Source organism: Trichoplusia ni, chromosome 10 (assembly GCF_003590095.1).
Source record: "Trichoplusia ni isolate ovarian cell line Hi5 chromosome 10, tn1, whole genome shotgun sequence".
NCBI classification, from domain to species: Eukaryota; Metazoa; Arthropoda; class Insecta; order Lepidoptera; family Noctuidae; genus Trichoplusia; species Trichoplusia ni.
In genome coordinates, this window is record NC_039487.1 from 10,805,036 (window position 1) to 10,825,488 (window position 20,453).

General features: G+C 34.9%; 2 protein-coding genes and 1 long non-coding RNA gene across 4 annotated transcripts in view; 1 reads left to right on the forward strand and 2 right to left on the reverse strand.

Annotated features, from left to right (window-relative positions):
- The window catches only part of LOC113498089, an 87,053-nt gene extending 78,684 nt beyond the window's left edge, over window positions 1-8,369 (reverse strand). The window contains exon 1 of the mRNA XM_026878004.1: window positions 7,824-8,369. The gene's annotated coding sequence lies outside the window, so the exon portion shown is untranslated. The remainder of the gene's footprint in view (window positions 1-7,823) is intronic.
- On the forward strand, window positions 1,578-7,914 carry LOC113498091. Its single transcript, XR_003400956.1, has 2 exons — window positions 1,578-2,718; window positions 7,697-7,914. It is a non-coding gene; the product is annotated as an uncharacterized LOC113498091 (long non-coding RNA).
- Window positions 8,370-9,147: 778 nt separating the features above from the next.
- LOC113498087 (activating transcription factor 7-interacting protein 1) lies at window positions 9,148-20,435 on the reverse strand. 2 transcript variants are annotated; one of them, XM_026878002.1, is made up of 4 exons: window positions 20,103-20,435; window positions 11,349-12,707; window positions 10,305-11,264; window positions 9,148-10,227 (listed from the first exon to the last, which is right to left on the reverse strand). In XM_026878002.1, exons 2-4 carry the CDS (start codon window positions 12,667-12,669, stop codon window positions 9,755-9,757), a joined length of 2,754 nt encoding a protein of 917 aa, XP_026733803.1. In that variant the 5' UTR covers window positions 12,670-12,707; window positions 20,103-20,435; the 3' UTR covers window positions 9,148-9,754. The 2 variants fall into 2 exon arrangements, with proteins under 2 accessions (XP_026733803.1, XP_026733804.1); XM_026878003.1 differs by lacking the exon at window positions 20,103-20,435 and adding an exon at window positions 12,785-13,364.
- Between the last annotated feature and the right edge of the window lie 18 nt (window positions 20,436-20,453).

Consider the following 20,453-nt stretch of genomic DNA (forward strand, 5'->3'; position numbering starts at 1 on the left):
GCCGAAAGGATCCGAATCAAGCCGAATGGATGAGTGAAAATTTACAAGGAGCCGTCTTCGTTACTATATTTAACTTTGACCCACATATAAAAGTTCAACGACTTATATTTAGTTAATATGTCTGTTTTTGTGAGTGCACGTTCGCTAAGTAATTTAAACGTAAATGGAACGACCAATTACTGTACCAGATAAAATGTACACTTACGACAAGCGTCCATTTATGAAAGATGTTGTTTAGAATTTTAATAACTACTGACTGATGTCGATCATCCCACGCTTGTAATAAAATCTAATAAGGAAACAGGTTGCTTGGTAATATGGTACACTGCCAGGCAATAAAGTGTGTTTTATGTTTCAAACATGTTTAAGAACTAAATAAAGTTTGTGTTAGAAGCAGATAATTTTAAAAGATATTGACAAGAGATACCGAGCACCTTATGCCGTTGTTTCTTATCAACAACTAGAGTCAGAGCTCTTAAGTAAGGATGAAGGGAGTCTTGTTAAATTTAAGCCTTTACTTTATATACTACCTACTGTTAAATATGTAAGTATTTTTATCTGTATGCAACAACTTCACAACGAAACCAATCGAAAGATTTTGATAAATTTAGATATCTTGACACCTAAAACTCTAAGAAAGATAATAGTGCTAGTTTTTTGTATTGTAATTATCTTCATGTGGCTGAAGAAACGATCTTTTTTTTCTTTGAATGAACAACTGATTTCGTTTTTTTTTATTTTGATTCGAATTTGATTCAGGTCTTGAAATGGTAGTATTCTATATACCCCATGTTCATCCCCCACAACTTTTGAACGGCATAACCGTTGGTTTTTAAACATGTCTAGGGTCATTTGCACAAAATTTATCTTTAATACAAAGCAAGTTACATTGAAATCGATCAATGCTTCGGGACCTATGAAAAAATCAACCCGACCTCTATTTGCTTAAAACAGAACAATATTCTGTCGGTTATAAGCTTACAATTTTTCCAGTTAAAATATAAACACTCTAACAACGTTACTGTTCCGAACGTACATATCTGTACTGTGTACACACGGTAGTCTATAACTCAATACCGGTTACATAAGAGTCCAAGTTCATCTAGAATTAACTCATCAGCGTATAACAACCGCTAACTTCTCATTGCATAATGTAACGCATGACGATAAATATACGATCAGATGATTGGACATAGCCCCTCTTTATTCCGGTGCAGTTTGAGTGCGTACTGTCGTAGACAGCTGTCATAATATTGTAGAAACTTCTACCAATCGATTAGTTGATTGCATAGATAGCTGAATGGTATAAGGTCACCATGCCAAATTTCATTCTTTCATTTTATTATCCATAAATATCTACTTGTTTGTTATATTGTTTCTTGTAACACTTCATTAACTATTAAATGATGTAACGGATTAATCACGCGTATTTATCGGGGGTGCCCGACTAGTTTCGGACCCAACCGGAGTCCTTAATCATGAGCTGACGCGGCGGGAGCGCGAGTCGAACTTCATTAAAGACAACTTCGCACAAGAGCAAGTTTCACATACACTTAAGTCATACCCTTTGGGTGAGCAATAGTCGCCATAGTGCGTGGTAAGCCCTAAGGCCCTAAGGCTAATGAACATTAAAGTACGTCACCTACCTCGCAACAAACATTCCTCGCTTGATTTTAGAGCGCAAAAGTTTAGCTTCGCTGAGTCCACAGTCCAAGACTGAACACTAGACGAAGCGAAGAAATAAATAAAGCGATTCCATTGGTTTCTTACTGAAACATCACTCGAACAATCAGGTGGCAAGGCAGGCCTAAGTAACACATCTTGTAACATAAAATAATATTTACATATTCTTCCTAAATCTATTGAACATCTTGTTAGTTTTATCGTTACAAGGTCGTTTATTGTTTACACACATTATAATGTGTAATCAGGGGCCTTACTGGCAGAATCAAAAGGTGTGCTACCTTGATTTGACATTTGACTAGATATTGCCCGCTTTAACCGATTTGATAAAGACTGTATAATGTTTCGGCACGCAATGGTTAATGGACAATCCATTAGAGGTAATGTTAACTTTTTGGGCTTTATATCTGAGTAGTAGAGTTGACATTTGTGTGGCGTTTAGAGATGAACTTTTTAAGAAGGTCTTAATCTTATTTGTGTCTAACGATGATCCCTAACCTTCCTAAAGTTTAAAGAGAGGTAACTGCGGTTTTATTAGTGTTGTTGAATCGTTCAAATCATGTCAGGTGAAGCAGCGAAAGCCTGCGGTTCGCCAGCATAGTTCCAATCCAAAAAAAAAACATTTAAATGGCTACTTATCGACTGATAGATATCGTGCAAACCGCTCCGGATTTTTAACCAACAGTTATTATTTTCGTTTAACTGGCAAAGCTAATAATAACGATACAACAGCGAGCGTGCTCCAAAAACGTCAGTATAATGATTGCTTCGCATGCAAACGTCGGACTGTTGCCATAACAACTCGGCCAGCATATTCTAACCAATTAGAATCATTTGCAATTAATCAAATTGAAAATGTGTTGTTTATTAATTTTAATTATTTTAATTCTTTGTCCCATGATGTAGGTAGAACTAATCAAAAAAGAATGCAACAGTTTTTAAGAATGTTGCCAAGACGCGCATGTCACATCACATTGGAAGGAGCCATTCAAATTGTCCTTGTTCTTTTTGTTTCCGAGGAATAACGGTCAACAGGTATGTGACATTTTAGTTTTAAAACTAGCTGTTGCCCGCGACTTCGTTCCCGTGGGTAGAAGAAGATGTAAGTTATGATTTATACCCGTCCTGTTTTTTTTTCACATTTTCCATTGTATCTTCGCTCCTATTAGTCGCAGCGTGATGGTTTATAGCTTAAAGCCTTCCTCGATTAATTGTCTACTCAAAACAAAAAGAATTTTTCAATTTGTACCAGTAGTTCCTGAGATTAGCGCGTTCAAACAAACAAACAAACAAACAAACAAACTCTTCAGGTTTATATATTAAGTATAGAAAGTATAGAAGTATAGATTCTAGTCAGTTATACCAGCCCTAAAAATTTTGTTGTCAAACAAGGGAAAATAATAAGAATATAAACAAATAAGTCTCGAGAAGTGTGAGAATTGACTTGAGCTCATGATAAAATCTTTGTCTTGCGGTAGGCTGTCTAGTATCATTATTTGTAACAAAAACATTATTTATGACTTATTTAATCTTGAATGTGATAAAGACCTCACGTGTACCGTACAAAAAATCAAACATATAATTATCTTAATTTACATCGAGATTATAAATCAAAAAAGTCATTACAGGCAGCGGTTTAAAATTATCTTATTTAAAATTTGTATTTAATTACAAATATCCGCTTTGTATGCGTAATAAATATTAAAAATAAATGAATATATAGCGGATAAATTACGTTACTTGAATATCAGTCATGGGTTCAATAACTTGTAAAACCAAAAACATGAAGAAATTCTAAAACTTCTTAAAAAAATAGAGTCGGCGCACTGTACGGCGTTTAGCTTAGTCTTGCTTTGAGAGTTTGTGGTAGACGAAACTTATCCTTAAAACATTGTTGAATGTTTGTCTGTCTCTACATTATGCTTTAAAAAGGACCATAATGCCGACTTGGAAACTGTTTAACTTCAATATTTGGTGCGGTTATTAGTAATAACCGCACCAAATATTGAAGTTAAACAAGTTATATTACTTAACTGACATATTGAAAAATATGTCTCCGCTGTATTAAAATAATTATGAAGCAAGATATTAATTACCTACACTTATCAAAATAAGGCTTGCCGCTTACCGGAGATTATTGGTAAAGATGAGGAGAGAATAATTTATTAATTAATTCATATATTTATATTAAAGAAGAGAAAATATACCTGACAATAGGTCTCGAATCTTTGAAATCTATGGGTCTTTGTACCCAGTAGGCCAGTGTGCAAGCTACAGAGGTTTTCTCAGTGAAAGGTCAATTATATTTCTCTCTAAGTTTTCGCTTACAATGCTTTTACACTATAATTTAATTATGTTACAAAAACTTCGACTATCAAAAAATTTCAAACCTAATAAAAATCGTCTAAGACCAACATTTTACTTCCTAAGCGGACTTGCGTTAAAATTATGTAAGAAAACCGCACTATGCATTGTTTAATTGCTACTTTACTTTTTATACAAAAAGGCAGAAAAACGTATCATCAGGATAATCAAATCATTACTTTTTAGATTCAAATTTAATTACGAAGGAAAACAGGAACTGAATCATTTGCCACTCTATCGTCTGACTGTAAAAAAGTTCGTTTCGAACCAACAATATGGTTTTCGACTTAAATTCTAATGATCGAAATTTAAACAGCTACCAAGTACATCGCTTTTGGTAAACATTATAATGAAGGAAGTGACATCATCAAAACGACAACTACTTACTTTTTTAACACTTTGGGCCGAAGGTCTTTGCGTTCTTTGTTTTTTTTATGGCATAACCACAACACATTACATTATTGTACGGAAACCTTTGTAGTATTATTTTAAACCTTTTTAACGATTGCTGTAAATACATTTAATTTTTTTTAAGGCTCTCACAGTAAAAATACCTTAAAAATTTTATGCTTGCTCTTGGCAAGTGTTGGCGTTAATAATGGCGAATATTAGTTCAAAAGGTTTGGTTAACTCGTCAATACATTCTAATCAGTTTTATTATACCTATAAATCATAATAACTATAAATAACCCTTTCCAATACTAGCATTGCTACACGCGATTGTTTACATACTTAAAATTCAATCATTTAGTTAGTATGCACTTTAATGCAGAGCCCAGTTTACCAAGTATAAGGCATTGCAACATTCTGTTAATCAATGGGTGTCTTGTGCCTGTGACTTGAATGTTCGTAAAACCCCCCGCGACGCAATGATCCATTCGAACAGGAGTTGAGTTTTGAAAAAACGTCCCAAAATAATAACGTTAAATGTATAACGTGTGAATTGAACATCAGAACAAGCATTTGTCGATCACAAAAACGCTTGTCCTATGCGGAGATCGAACTATCGACACATCGCGCACAGTTGGTTTAGCGTGACCTCAACCAACCGACTATTCGTGCAGTTTAAGAACCTTAGGAGTATTATTTTGTAAAAGGTGTGAAGTGTGTTTTCACCTCTTTAGTTATATTTATTTAATATCTATCAACACTGTAAAAGTGTATATTTATTTGTAAAGTAAATCGAAATGGATGCGTTCCGCTCAGTTCTCGGCGAAAGTGGCATGGGGCGGGCACGGCGCCAGCCAAACAAGTGAAAGTGTCGACGAAAGCCGACTGCGGAAGAACTGCTTTCTTACGTTACCCCCTAGAACCACTCGATATCCTGTTTTAGCACTGGCAACACTGGCTTCGGTTTTTAATTTATTCTTCGTGCAGTTTTCGTACTTGGAACACTGCTGTATGCTAGTATAAGTAAAGTCTTTACAGCTTTTCCTATTAATACATAACTTTAGTTACGTACTTCATATATACTTACATTTACTCAAAACAGACCATTAACAATGCCAAGTACCACTTTTAAGAATGAACAAAATAATGTTTGTACCTTGCATCATACATTAAGTGTTTAGTTTTAGGTGTCAGGCTGTAGACGATTGGACTTACACTTCTATGCCTCACTGTTTTTGCCCAGCAATTTAATTCCATAAAGTATAATTTGTTATCATTGCTCTAGTGCAGTTTCTTAGAGAAATATAAACTTATGTAGTCAAAATACAAAATAACAACCACAATTTACAAACTTTTTCACAGTACTTTGACTGCTTTACTGGACTATGTAAAATGTTACAACATAACACATTAAGTTCATACATTGCAACATACACAAGAATTTAAAAAAATAATTAACCTTGTAATTTGCAGGTCAATGAAAATAGTTTTAATAGATTTTTTTCACAGATACATGTTAATATATCAACTAATTATGAATTTACACAAAAAAACTATGAGTGGTAGTCATATATTCAGGCAGGGTTACCAAGTTTTATTGCAAAGTCCTGTTGCAGTTGTGGAATATGCACATTGGGCTGAATTGGAGCCAACATTCAGAAAAGGGAGCCCCGTTAAGTGATAGTACAGTGTCTACAGTAGTGTCTTTCTTGCACAACTACAACCCCCACAGCATATGTTTACAACAGTATCTTCCTGCAAACTGCAGAAGGTGGGAATAAGGCCACTAGTGTGGAGGAACTTAGGAAACTCTAATACTCTTGTGTGTGTGCCATAACAAGAGTGAATTTTGCATTTAGTTGTATGACATTGTTTGGCATTTATTATCTGTTATTAATTATAACAGATATTTACATAAGTAGAAAACCTGATAAATCCATAAGATAAATACGTAGTTGAAAAATCTTTGGGCAAATGGGAATTCTGCTCTCTTCACACAGGGTGAACAGGGTTGAGCACAAATAAAATAAAGAGTACAAATTGCAGAAAAAAGTCACAAGCCATTAATAAATGACAGTAAGTACTACCAGTGCTTAACCTGCATTACTATCTGTTGCTATAGCGGCAATATAAATTCATCATCTGTGAAAATTTAAACCTGCTGGCTGACAGATAGACAAACGGGGAATCCTTAGTAATAGTGCCTTCATTTTCTTATAGGGAAAGGAACCCTATCAAATACAGACAAATAAGTTCAAGCTTTACAAGCACAATAACTGATAAAAAACATCTTAGAAATCAAACCATTTATAACTTGTTGATCTTGGCACAATATTAAATTTAAATAAAGTAATAAAGTTAAAAATGCTTTAATTGTTTCAAGATTTTATCAGCCAAGTTTTATTATTTTCTTTTATGACCATTATTAGCATTTATTATTATCATGTTTTGCCTAGCGTTTTCCAAATGCAAAATTAGTTAAGTCATTTAGGCTGGACTACACATCTCATAAACCCCCCACACATGTAACGGGCCAACTCAGAGCCCATATTAATTATGGTTAGTAGTGAGTTATTCTATTCATGCCTATAGAGAAACTGCACAGTTTTGTGGGGTTCTGAATTTGCTAATAAGAAAAAATCCAATATATTTAATAGAAATGAAAGGAACCCAAACTGCAAATTTTAAGCCTATTCCCTAAGTTTCTCTCACTTCCGAGAATTATTGAGGAAATGCAATGTACCTAATAAGACTGTTTGTCAAAATTACATATTATACTTCAACCGTCAGCAATTCATAACTTATGTCTTTTTTGTTTCATCAAATTCAACATTGCAATATTTTTGGTGATGGTGTTGTTCATCGAATTATTCATAATAGAATTATTAGTCACCATAAATAAAAATATGTAACTAATGTTTCAGAATCATATGAGCCTTCTATTTCTACATGTGATAAAATATACATGAATAGTTTTGTGCAAACGGTTACTTTACTCAGTATTCCAACAACTAATTACTTAATTGTTGGTAAATGAGAAACATTTACTAATTAAACACTTACAACATAGTTGTGGTTCTGCTAGCATCATTATTTGCCAATCATTTTCATTACAATATAGCTAGGTATAGAAATACCAATCTACTCTACTTATCTTTATATATTGATACTTTGAGTAGGTACATGAATTCGCAAACTAATGTAGATGTATACAAAATAATTTGCTAGGTGTTATTCATTGAACTGTTGTGAATTACAGATAAACTAAATCAAAGATGACAGACAACACGTCGTGCTGAGGAAAGCGACTCTATCGCCTCGGCGTCGAGCGAAATCAATGGCAACAAAAACATAATGAACAAACAAAAAATATGTTGTTACCGTACCGGTCGTGCATCAACGTCGCAGCGGCACGAACGAGCCAGCATGGCTCTCACAGCGCAAGAACCGCTAACAAACACCTTCACTAAACACGTATACCACACCAACGATTAACTTCACCCACTACCACATCACGCACTATTTACTCAATACTCAAGTAACTTTAGACCTTTGATCGCAACACAGACAACACTTTATATCACTATTCACTAAAATCCGTGCGGATATCTTCCACAGAAACAGAATGAATGTACACAAATAAACCACCTCCGTGAGACTACTTGCGAAATGATATGTCAACTACCTAGTCGAATTATCTCGAGTATACCACAAGAAAACACTACATACACTAATGATTACATGTATCCATGTGAAACAACTTTGATTTAAATCTAAATATACTTATATAGTAGAATGTTTTGCGTCTTTTTCGGTTGAAATACCTTAATATTCGAGCGATACGTGAACGAGCGTACCACTGCTACGCAAACCTATCCGAAAACTGGAACTGGTTACTGGGAACATTATCATTGCGCCTCGCAGATAGCCAACCGAACAAAAAGAAAAATCTTTCAGCTGACGTCTGACAATTTTGACAGCGACCTGTCAAGTGCCATTCGTCAGTGTTCTCTGCGTAGAAATACATATTCTACTATTTAATGATTCCCAATTGTCAGTTTTGTTTGACATCTGCAGAAAAACTTAAATTAAGTAATTTGTATTTTCCAATGATACATTACGAGTACTCTCACAATTTTGCTTTTGATATATTGAAAGCAAACTGTACATAGAAAGCAGCGTTACGAACAATTCTCGCAATTCTACTATTAAAATTAAACTACTATTTTAGTTGACGTATACCAAAAAGTCCACAGGTAATCAATGTAGTCTTTTTTTGTTCATCATCATCCTGCTTTCGTTCGAAGAAAGTTGTAAACTTCACTCATTGTTTTTTATTCTATTTTATACGATGTAGCTAATTCCAATATTTCCTCACGAGGGATTTACTTATCACATCTTTCTTGTTGTTCCTAATATGAGTTTAGTTTTCGCAAAATATTTTTTATTGTAACGAGTGATGGTAGTGGTAGTGTTACCATATATGAAATTTGATGGAATTATTCACATCACGTTAACCCGTATTTTTCAATGTTGCACGAGTAATAAGTTCCATTTTAAGGGAGTCTTTCGATACTTACCCACTTCGCATCGCGCGTACGATGCTAAATCACTCGCACGCAGTAGTTCTAGCTTTTACCAGCTTTTGAAACCAATCTAAATTTTGCATTTATAATTTTTGGTATATTTTAGTTATAATAAAAGTACCAATAGATTCCGAATCTGTAATCATAATAAGAATTCCAGAAAGACATACTAGGCAGGTGAATATTTATGCAGAGTAATCATCAATTTTACAACTGAACATTCCTTTTAATTTAAATTACAAACTTTACAATAATACATAATATCGACAGTAAAATACACTAGTTACCGAACTAACTACTTGAAACTACTTCGAATTGTTCAGCAGATTAAAATCAGTCAATAACGAGAATTATTCGAAAAAATAACAATTAAAAATATATTCCTTGTTTATGAGTAACCAGCAGAACTAGATTTCGTATTGTACCAGTTTATCCTACTTGCCAGATGTTAGAAAAATCCAGGTTTAATTAGGAAACTCTAGAGTCTTGAATTCTAGTTTGGCCGGTAACAAATGCCTACAGAAACAATGTATAACATTGTTGGTGTAGTCCACTCACACATTTCAAAGACCAGAAATTAAAAGCGTAGACGGAGTTCGCCCTTAACGAATGAAGCCAAAGTAGTGGTGAAAAATAAAATAATTCGTTTATTTTTTCATTAAAATAAATCGAATAGTTTGAGTGGCTCATTGCGGACGCTCCATATGGGTACCTTGTTCTGTCACTCAGTCTTACAATTTGTTTAGAAGGAGTATGCTACCAGGTAAACTGAATGGGCCAAGGCGAGATCTGATGTCTACTGCTCTTACAGCAAAATAGTACTTGAAGCCAGCCATGAACTGTGTTAGAGTGCATGCCATCGGCAGAGGCAGAGCTTTCACATCTCCTATCTTCTTCCATAACGACGTATTGGGTGGACATGAAGTCTCCTGGTAGGCATATAACTGATAACTGGCTATTTCTTCGTAGCTGTCTTCCTGATAACCCTCTATTTTCCAGGATATTACTATGCCATTTTCAACCTTCGAAAGTTTGAGGTCTGGCGCTGGAGGTAACGCCTTCCAATTCGGCGGCTGATATTGCTTCATTGCGTCTGGTAAAGGCGCTGGATGTCTAGGATTTTGCAACTTATTAACTGACTGTAATCTAACTGCACCTGCGGATCCTCTCGTTGATTGTGACATTATTCCTCGAGGCCTTAGACCTAAAATAAAAAATAAAATGAGCATTAAATGGCTTGCTTGTTTATTTTATTATAGTATTTAGTTTAAACTCACTTACCTGGAGTAGGAACGGGTTTTAAAACGACAGTCTGACCAGGCCTTATGCTTTGATTTATGGGACAACTAATAGGGATGTACACTTTTTTAGGAGTAGAACTATTACTCGCCGCTGCAACTTGTTGTCTAGGTGCCATGAGGTTTTGAGAAGGAACTAATCTAACTGGCGGTGCTGGAGAATTTCTATTACTCATTTTAGCTGGCGGTTCATCATCAGTTAGGTCTACGGTCACAGAGGAAGATTTACTAAGTTGTCTTTTTTCTGCGGCTTTTTGTGAAGGTGAAGGGTTTTTAACTCCATTAGGCATCGCTGTGGCTGTTTTGTTTGGAGTAACTGCAGCAAGCTGAGGCATTGCACTGGGTGTTTTTGCAGTATTACTGGCAGGCACTAATCTAGGGACTGGTATAGCCTGAGCTCCTGGTCTGTTTTGCCGTGGGCTTTGAGACGGTGAGTTTTTAATATTTTGTCGGTTAGCAGGTGCATTGTTAGTGGCTTGCGGTTGAGTAGTCGGTCCAGGGGGTTTCCTTCTTGCACCAGATTTTTCCATGATGACTTGAAGGCCAACAGATCTGGTTATCTTAAGTGGAGTTATACATGTTTCAGGCATATTCTTCTTTTGCTCTTCTTGAACAGATTTTAAAACAACTTGGAGGTCTCGATTCTGTTTGGCAATAGCCAATGCCTTTTTCTTCTGCTCCTCAAGCGCTTGACTCAATGATTTAAGTTTTACTTTAATTTCACTCAAACTGCTTCGGTCCACAATGCTTTCCACTATTTTCAATATACAGAACTCTTCCAAGTCATCTCTTGTCATGTCTGATAAATTCTTTTTCGCTGTTTTGACAAAATTTTCTGGAAGAAGCGGTATTCCTGGTAAAGGTGGTTTTTCCATTTCATTTTCTTCTTGTTTCATGTCAATGTCGAAACTAGGCGGTTTCACCTCTGGAGGCGGCGTGAGTTCTGAAAAATGAATAATACTAATATTATTCACTGGATTGGTAACAAACAATAGGATAATAAAAAATAAGAAATAATTTTACGAACCTTTTTGAGTTATTGGTGAGGGCAAATGTTTTTTGTCTTCCGTCTCAAAAGTGTTTTCACTGGTTTCTAAATCTGTTTGGCCGTCTGACTTGGTGTCTTCTACATTATTACTAGTATCTACAGGTTTAGGGGTCTCAGTCTTACAAGTGTCCTCATCAATGAGCATAATGTCATCATCATCTTCTATGTTGATGCATTGTTTATCGCTAGATTCTTCTGCTTTCGGCGCCTCAGACTCCTTACTAGGAAGTTCTTCCTCATCATCCGATAATATATCTAATGTGTTACTAAGCCTACAAACTGGTTTATCTACATTTTTACTATTTATAGGAGCAGCATCATTCACTTCTGGTTTTTCTTTACTGTCAGGTGTTTTGTCGACAATTTCTTCTACATCCATCTCTTCTTTTAACTCAATAGACGATGAATCTTGAACGATCTGTGGCTCTTTATTATCAATTTCATCTTCAACTTTTCTATTATCAACTATTTCTTTATTACTATCAACATCATCTCGTTCAAGTTGAGCTTTGTTAGTATTTTCTTCTGTTGTTACACTAATCGGAGTTTCTGTTAAATCTGTAATGTGAGTTTCGGGTTCATCTATTAATTCAACATCATCGTTCTTAGGAACTTTAGGACTTTCCGTTTTTAAAGAAGTTTCCGTGCTGTTGCCAGTTTCTCGTTCCTCTACTAATTCAACATCATCATTGGGATTTGTTTCTGTTTTGACCTGTGTTTCAACATCTTCCTCTATTAATTCAATGTCGTCTTTAGAAAGTGAAACGTCTTCTTTTTCATTTGTAGAACCATTCTGTAAAACCAGTTTTTCAGTTTCTTCGTGAACAATAGTTATTTCTTCGAAATTCTCAGCTTTTATATGAATTATATCCTCTTCATCTTCGGTGATGTCACCAACACCATTATCTTGGCTACTTGCAGCATGATTTTCTTTAATATCTTCATTGACTTCTTCTTCTGTTCCTTGAAGTTCATTGTTTCCTTCGTCTTGAATTTCATTAACATCATTTGTTTCTGACGTAGCTCCATTTTGAGATTCTTCTATTTGTGTTTCTTTAAGTGATTTACGATTGATACTATCGTCTGAATTTAAGACTTCTACTTCTTCAATAGCTTGTTTATTTAAATCATCATTCACAATGACATTCACATCTCCGATATTCTCTTTATTTCCATTGCAAGTATTTGTATTGAGATCATTAATATCGCCTTTCCCAACCTTCTCAGTCTGAATATCCTCAATCGTGGACATGTCCGTATCTACAGATAATGTTGGCTCGGATTCAAGAATTAATTGCATTGTTCATTTCCTTGAATTATTTGAAGAAAACACCGGACCTGAAATATAAATAAAAAAAATCTTAGCAAGGTATTGGTTTTAAACTCAAGTCGAACTAATCTATTTTGGAATTAACCTTTGCTTCAAATCGATATATTTAAATATAAATTAAATTGAGTGTAATAAACAATAATATTACACAATAGTGTCTATCCGGCTTCTGTCAAAAACATTGACATGTGTATTGTCATTTTGAGAATAGCGCCATCTAGCGAAAAGTCCCTAAATCTAGCAGTCTAGATTCCGAACCAAGTAGTACCTACTTTCCGTGATACTAAGTCATGATCAGAACCCTAGTATATTTACGTTACCCCATGACCCTTAAAGTAAACTGTATCTAAAACCAGTGAATTTATTAAAAACATACTAATCGCAACTTATATAAAAGTTAACGAGAAACAATAAAACGCAAATGCGACAGTTTGAAAGGTAGACAGCGCCATTCGTGGTGAAAATTGGAACTAATGTAAGAGAGACAATCAATGAAGGGAAGGACGCAACCTAAATGATAGAACATAAACCATCGACTAGGTACATTGTAGAGCGGTAGCTATAGATGTAGTTTTATTCTTAGTCATACAAATGAATATTCAACAGTATTACTTGTAAAAAAAATCGACAAAGAGCTTATTTGAAATATACGACAAGTTTTGAATCTGTCTGAGGCCTTTACTTCCAAGTTTACGGATCAGTGTCTTCTAATTCGCTAATAGACAGTAATGATTACATAATAAAGAGCTCGTAAAATTTATCATCGATGTTTTGATACCTCTCAGAGTAATAACAGTTTTAATAGAAGCCATACAAATGGTAAAACGTGACAACCCTAGAGCTTTACGAAAACTTTGGTTGTCACATTAAAACTGTTAAAAGTTATTCGAAAACCCTAAAAGAAGTCTTACTTTCTTTCTAATTAACCATAGCGGTGAACATTGCAAAATACCCTTAAATTACGAAACGTTCAAGCTGATTTACAAATGTCAGATTTTGATGAAAGTAGTCAACTCTTTGAAAAACTCACAAGTTTTTTATTGCTTTTATATACTACTTGCTGTCCCAGCAAACGTTGTTTTGCCTAATAAATTATTTCTAGTTGTATGTATTTTTAATGCCACATTATAAAAAAAAAATCGTCCGAAAAAAATTTTTTTTTTCATACCTTTAACCCTTAAGGGTATGAAAAATAGCAGTTAGTTGATTCTCAGACCTACTGAATACGCAAATAAAATTTGGTAAAAATCGGGAAAGCCGTTTCGGAGGAGTACGGTAACTTACATCGTGACACGGGAATTTTATATATTAGAATACTGGATTAATACAAACACAAACTAATATATTTTATTTATCATAAGTTTGATGCATGTTATACAGCGAGGGACTCTATAAAAATGGCCTAGTAAAATTATATTGTAAAATATTATAATACAACGGTTATTGGTTAGCGTAGTGGGTAGCGTACCCATTAATAAACATGTCAAAAACACGAACAGTGAAGACGATTCGTTAACAATAAATCTGTATTCGGCATGTTTATCTAATTTATTACGTCAAACAAAACGAAAGACTGAGGAAGTACATGTAGTCCTGTATTTGGAACTATTGGAAAAAAAACCTTTTTTTTCAACCAGTAAGTATAGAGCTGACACTTTTTAGTAGTTTTCGGTGAGACCGTTTCTTGCGTCTCTTTTTTTTTGTCTCCCTGTCTTTTTTTTATATTTTTTTTTCAACGCCGCTTTTAAAACCATCACCTTTAAAAATTGCCACCGTCTAATTATCACGATGCATAAACATACATACAAAAACAAAACAAAAAGTTTTGTTTCAAGTATACCTAAAGAAAGTGCTCTAGAAACCTTAAATTACAGATGTAGTGTGGAACCGACAGAATAGGTACCTTCTACTCTTGCGCTTACAAATAAAAAATGATACTATATTGTTCATAGTTTATAGACGCTTCAAAACCCGCAAGAGAAGCTCTTGGTTACGAGCAATTCAAATCCAAACATTAATACTATTAATAATACTCGATGGGCCCCAAAATAAGTATGGTCTCTACCTCTATTATTATTTGCGACGTGTATAAGTCTTTAACGAAATTACAAAGAGAGTATTAGGTGGAAGCTGACGTGACTTAACAAACGGTATTGCATTACTCTTATTATCTTTATATAGATAACTTATCTGACAAATTTATTTTAACGCTACGGAAAAGAAAAGGGAGGAAAAATGTCAAAAAATCAAGTTTAGAAATTTACATTCCTATTAGTCATTTTAAGAAAGAAAAAGCATTTAAAACAATATGTTATGAAACGCAATTATTCTTGTTCTATAGAACGATTAATCTAAATGAATAAATTTGGTTATATTAAGGACCCTAAATAGAAGTAAATAGTAAACAATTAACTAAATCGAGAACGGCCGTAGAAGCTGAGGACGGTGATAGAGATAGGCCATCTTTTAATGTCAAAAATACGAGACAGACTAAACAACCAATTCCAGAACAAATCGTAGATAAAACTATTAGGGGCAAGGCAATGACATTTCGGAACGGTGCATTACTGAAAAGCTTTAAAAATGTCTGGTAAACGGAAGAACAACCGATGTTCGACTACAATTTTCCTTTTCTATTGGAACCATTTGAAGAACCTTCAAACCAATCAACGCAATCCAGGTGAACTGAGACAGACCGTAGAACTTCAGATGAGCTTCAAGCTTGTTTTGCATACCTTTTAAACCAGCTACGTCAAACCATCTCAGTCATCTTTTGAATCTACCAACAACACCAAAAATAAAAAACAACAAACCGTGTTGAATAAAACATGTAGGGCCCTTTACCGTTAATATAATTGAAGAGCATGATGAAGTTTAGTATATTAGTCTAATGATGAATGGGCGTATATTAAATAAAGTACTATACTCAGGGTCGGGAAGAGACAGCCTATGACAGGAAGCCAGTATGGTTCCAAGCTGCACGGGTATTGATTGCGAACGATGAGCTACGTGTACTACGACACTTGAGGCAGGCGATTGTGCGAGAGAAAGGGATAGAGCCACAGTATACATAGCTTTCTGTCTTCCTCAACAGCCTTTGAACAATGTCCTTTTATTTGAAACTGACTATGATATAGACTGACATTATCCTTTCAAAGAGGTAGTTTGCTTTTTTTACTCGTTTTGAATGACAACCCTTATACTGTGTCACTCCATTGAGCTTAATAATATTTAAATCCTAATTCCTAGTGATTTAATTACGCTTTTTTCCGAACAGTAAGTTAGTTTGTACTAGCTGTTGCCCTCGGCCACGCCCGTAAATGATCCCAAGGGAACATGATACAGGGAACAATCGGGATAAAAACTATTCTATCCCATGTGTTAATCCTGGTTACAAACTATCTATTCTGTGTACATATTACACATTAAATTGAATCGAAGTTACTGTAATTTTTAGAAAGCATTAATTAGTTACTCCATTTTTTTTCTACGAGCAATTGAGGCGTAAAAATTAGCCGTACCTATTGTCTCAAGTAATTGAGTAGGTGTGCAAAAAATAGAAATATGTGTTTAAGAACCCCATAAATTATAACGGTAAAACACATATTTTGCAACAAAAAAGGGGCAAGTACGAGTAGTATCGGAAACGGAGTATCAAAGAATTCTTATTAAATAAAATAGGGGCCCATTTCCCTCTTTCAGTTGTACAGTAACCGGTATGTGAATAGACCAAGCAGAACTGGCACCCAGTGACGGACCTTGTGTAGAAAAGTTATCTTTGGACTGTGTATAGACCTAAGGGTTTACAAATCTAAAAGGATTCAAAATACAACAATGGAGATATTAAAATAATACGAGATTCATGATATAATCATTAAAACGTGCAACGATAAATCAATTGTGTAGCAATCCGACCATCGAAACGGTTGAAAAAGACAAAAATGACATTGTTGTTGCATTCCGATGATACCAACCTAACGGTATAAACTACAACGTAACAATAATAAAGAAGCAAAGCCATAGATTAAAACATGAAATATGCAGTAGGTAAAAAAAAATGAAGTAGGTCACAAATAGGCCATTATGTTATGCCAAGATTAATAGGCGATGTGTTGAACAGCATACATCTAATTTAATGCATTTGATGTGGACGATTTATACAGGGTGTAAGGAACACCGTGACTTTTCCGTGGGACCTGAGTTCTAGACATGATTCCAGACCCCACTGCGTTGGAATTTTTCATCGGTCTTTTCATGAAATTTGCAGTTTTTTTTCGCGTTTTTTTTAATTTTATGTGTCATAAAATCATTTTTCCTACGTATTTCAATAATATTTTCATAAACAAAATCATTATTAAGCCGTTTTCACAAAAAAAGGCAATGTAAATGAAACACTAAAAACTGCTCCCGATCAGCTGATTCGTAAAGGTACTCGTCGGTCATCGCTCTCTTGCAAATCTAACCGAAAGTGACGTCAAAACCGAACCAATACTCATGAGCGACAAGCGTAAGAGATAGCGCAACTATTGCGCGCGCACTCGCACGCATTATTCGTAATCCTGCCTACTATTCCTTTAAAAAAAGCCGCGCGCTTTGTAGGCACCGCTAGCCGCCTTTGTCGACACCGCCAGCGCGTCGCCGACACCTACAGCGGTATCGGCGAGTGACGTACCTGTGACACTGGATAAAATAGTACATCGATTTTTGTTACACGGGTTCCATGTTATAAAATAGAAAATTACCTTCTCAGCGTTTATCAACTTATCACGAAATTTATTAAAACCTTTTATTATTAACAGTTTGTTTTTGTTTAGAATTCTGTAGTTCTAAAACATGTTGTTATAAACAATAATTTATTTTTTCTAAAATTACTGTCTGTTTTGTTACTAATATCCATCATCTACAAATGAAATTCCTGCCTAAAAATTTTTATCATTTTTTTTCCTAGGAACTGCTGAATAATTATTCCAGTCACATAAAACAATTATGTTCTTACACAAAAGTACATTTTGTGATTAATCAATTTTAAAGGTTTAAGTTAAGTACTTTATTGTCAAGAATAATTTTACGATATTCACTTCGACCTCATGTAATTTATCGATAAAGAATCATAGGTACCTAGGTCCAACACTACTCAAAGGTAAAACCGAAAGTTCGGCTTTTTTCAAAATAGTACCTATTTTTACTCAGTTTGTTCCTTACGCTAATCGAATGTGCATGTGCAATCGGGTAATTCGCGGACTAATTATCGTGTAGGCAGACAATTTTATTGTGTTAAGTGATATAAGTGCGTGTGTTGTGTGTGTATTATTTAAATTACGATCCTAGTAGCTCGATAGATTATTTTACCGCCCGGGAGAATGGCAACATGCTAATGTGTTATGGCGAAGCACGTGGCAATGCAAGTCTCGCGATGAACATTTACTGGACGCGGTACTTTTTGCCCCGGGTTCAGCAGCAGATTTTTCGCCGCGCCAAAATTTGTGTGCACGTAGATGGCGGACATTTCGAAATTTTCGAACCTTATCTGGTTAGAAGTGAGCGAGATTAAGGTAAGAGTAGGTTTGATTTAATAATACACAATACACAGATTGAAGTCAGAATAGTGTAAATTGATTGGTATTTTTTTGTGATTGTTTTTCGTTACATCACAACATTTTTATAAAATGCGCGCGCGTTTCGAATGTTTCGATCGTGTCGCCGAGTGTCGCCCTCCTACCACATTACAGTTCGTGTAAGTACGTACGCTGAGCGTAAGGATCGCGCGGTAACCAATTCATTGCGTGCTCAAAAATGACTAAATCTATAAATATTAATCTCCGACGGTAGCGACTTCTTTAATATTAATTAACACGTTATTTTAAAGTCATTATGCGACTTTGGTGGTACGGTGTTCCTTACACCCTGTATAGGCGCCATATAGATAAAATAAAAATAAAGACGATTAAATAAATTGTACTTAAGTGTAATTTTTATCACAAATGCAAAACATTAGTTTAATGTTTTGAGATCAGCCATCCAAGATGGCGTCCGTTCGCGGTGTCGTGCGAAATACCGGAATAAATTCCCGACCACTTGGTGCAGACCTGGCGCTGATAGCTAAGCGCTACAAGACGAAAAGAGAGATACCGCTATCTCCCTCATTTTAAGCGCAGCCAGCGCGCGTGCGAAAGAGCGAAATATATTTCTCGAGGACAAACGGAAATAAATCGAATGAGGTGAATGTGGAAACGCAAGCAGTACAGGAATAGGGCTATTGAACGGGAACCTACTAGCCAAAAAGTGATAAGGGGCCTAATCCCTTGACAGCCCAACCCCCGCAAGATTTCGTCTATCAGCTTCGAAGAAACAACTTTATATGAGACTTGGCTAAATAAATTCATTATTTATTTATTTATTTATTTATTTATTTATTTATTTAATAATCACACTAATCTACCATTACAGGTTACTTAACCTAATGCGGTAGCTAGGACTTAACAAAGGTTTATATTAAAGGGTATTTATGTGAACTAGGGTTTCAAAGATTGAATTATTATGCACATAGTTGCAGGTCTAGATTCCAGCGACTGTTTTAATATGTAATCTTCTGATAATTCCGATATGCATAGGCAATAAGTTAGCCTGATACACATGCCCATCATTGCTCCTCCTGGAATTGCTTGTTGCTTCATCCACTTTTCTCCTAGATATGAAATCCTTACTATTTACGATTCCCATGTTTAAAATTTCTGTCATTCCGCGAGTTCTTGGAGTTCTCTGAATAAATTGGTTTCCAAGAATTTCAAAATCTTTGATTGATTTGTATCTTCTATAACTTAAAGTCTTAGATGCATTTTGTAATTGTATTATTTATTTCATATTTATTTTGGTTATCAGTTTGGTTTTGGTTATTATGGTCTAAAATAATATTTGAAATGAAGAATAATAATAATATTACCGAAATGTCATCTTATATTTTCCCGCCAGATTATTTATAATCTGTACTATAAAAAAAAAAACAAGTTTAAGCAGGAATTTAGCGTCAACACAGACTACAGTCTCGATTTAATCAGACAAGTAAAATTATGAATTAAAATTTGATAATATCAGATAAAATTGTGTACACGACTTTATTTGTTTATAACATTGGCATAGAAGCTATAATAGATTGGCTGCTAAAAAATGTTAATACTTAATCTTAAGTATAAAAAATAAATAATTAAAAAAAGTAATAAAATATCGAATAATTAATAAAACAAAAATAACGAAACAAAAAATATAAACATAATATACCGAAAATAAATGTAGCTTCTCAATAAAAAAGGAAGTCACAATAACATAAAAAAAAAAAAGAAACACTCAGAATAATTACTCATACAATTTGGAACAGAGAATAATGCCGTATGTTTACAATCACTCACCTCGACTACTACGCAAGAGAGTTGGTCAGTAGAAGAACTATTGAGAAGAATATAAAACACAGTGTGCGGGCGTCCGGTTCCGCGACCGAAGCGGCACTGACTCAAACCAAACAGCAGACAGAGAGAGAAGAAAATGGCCGCCCGCAATACGACGAGAGCGCACAGACGGAACACGAACACAGAGTAATGGTACCGTAGAGAATCGAGTTGCGTTATCGTGAAACGTGGGAGTGAGACAGCTTTAACGACATACCGCGCGAGTGAAGGGGGAAGCGAAGCGCTACCGGCAGGCAGCGCACGTTGCCCCTAACTTTGTTCATTACTCTGTACAATAATACCCAGCGAGGTCAT

Coding starts and splice junctions, on each gene's coding strand:
- LOC113498087 (XM_026878002.1), bottom strand. CDS start 12,669: ATGCAATTAATTCTTGAATCCGAGCCAACATTATCTGTAGATACGGAC. Junction 11,265..11,348: donor CTCACCAATAACTCAAAAAG/GTTCGTAAAATT, acceptor TTCATTTTTCAG/AACTCACGCCGCCTCCAGAG. Junction 10,228..10,304: donor AAAACCCGTTCCTACTCCAG/GTAAGTGAGTTT, acceptor TTTTTATTTTAG/GTCTAAGGCCTCGAGGAATA.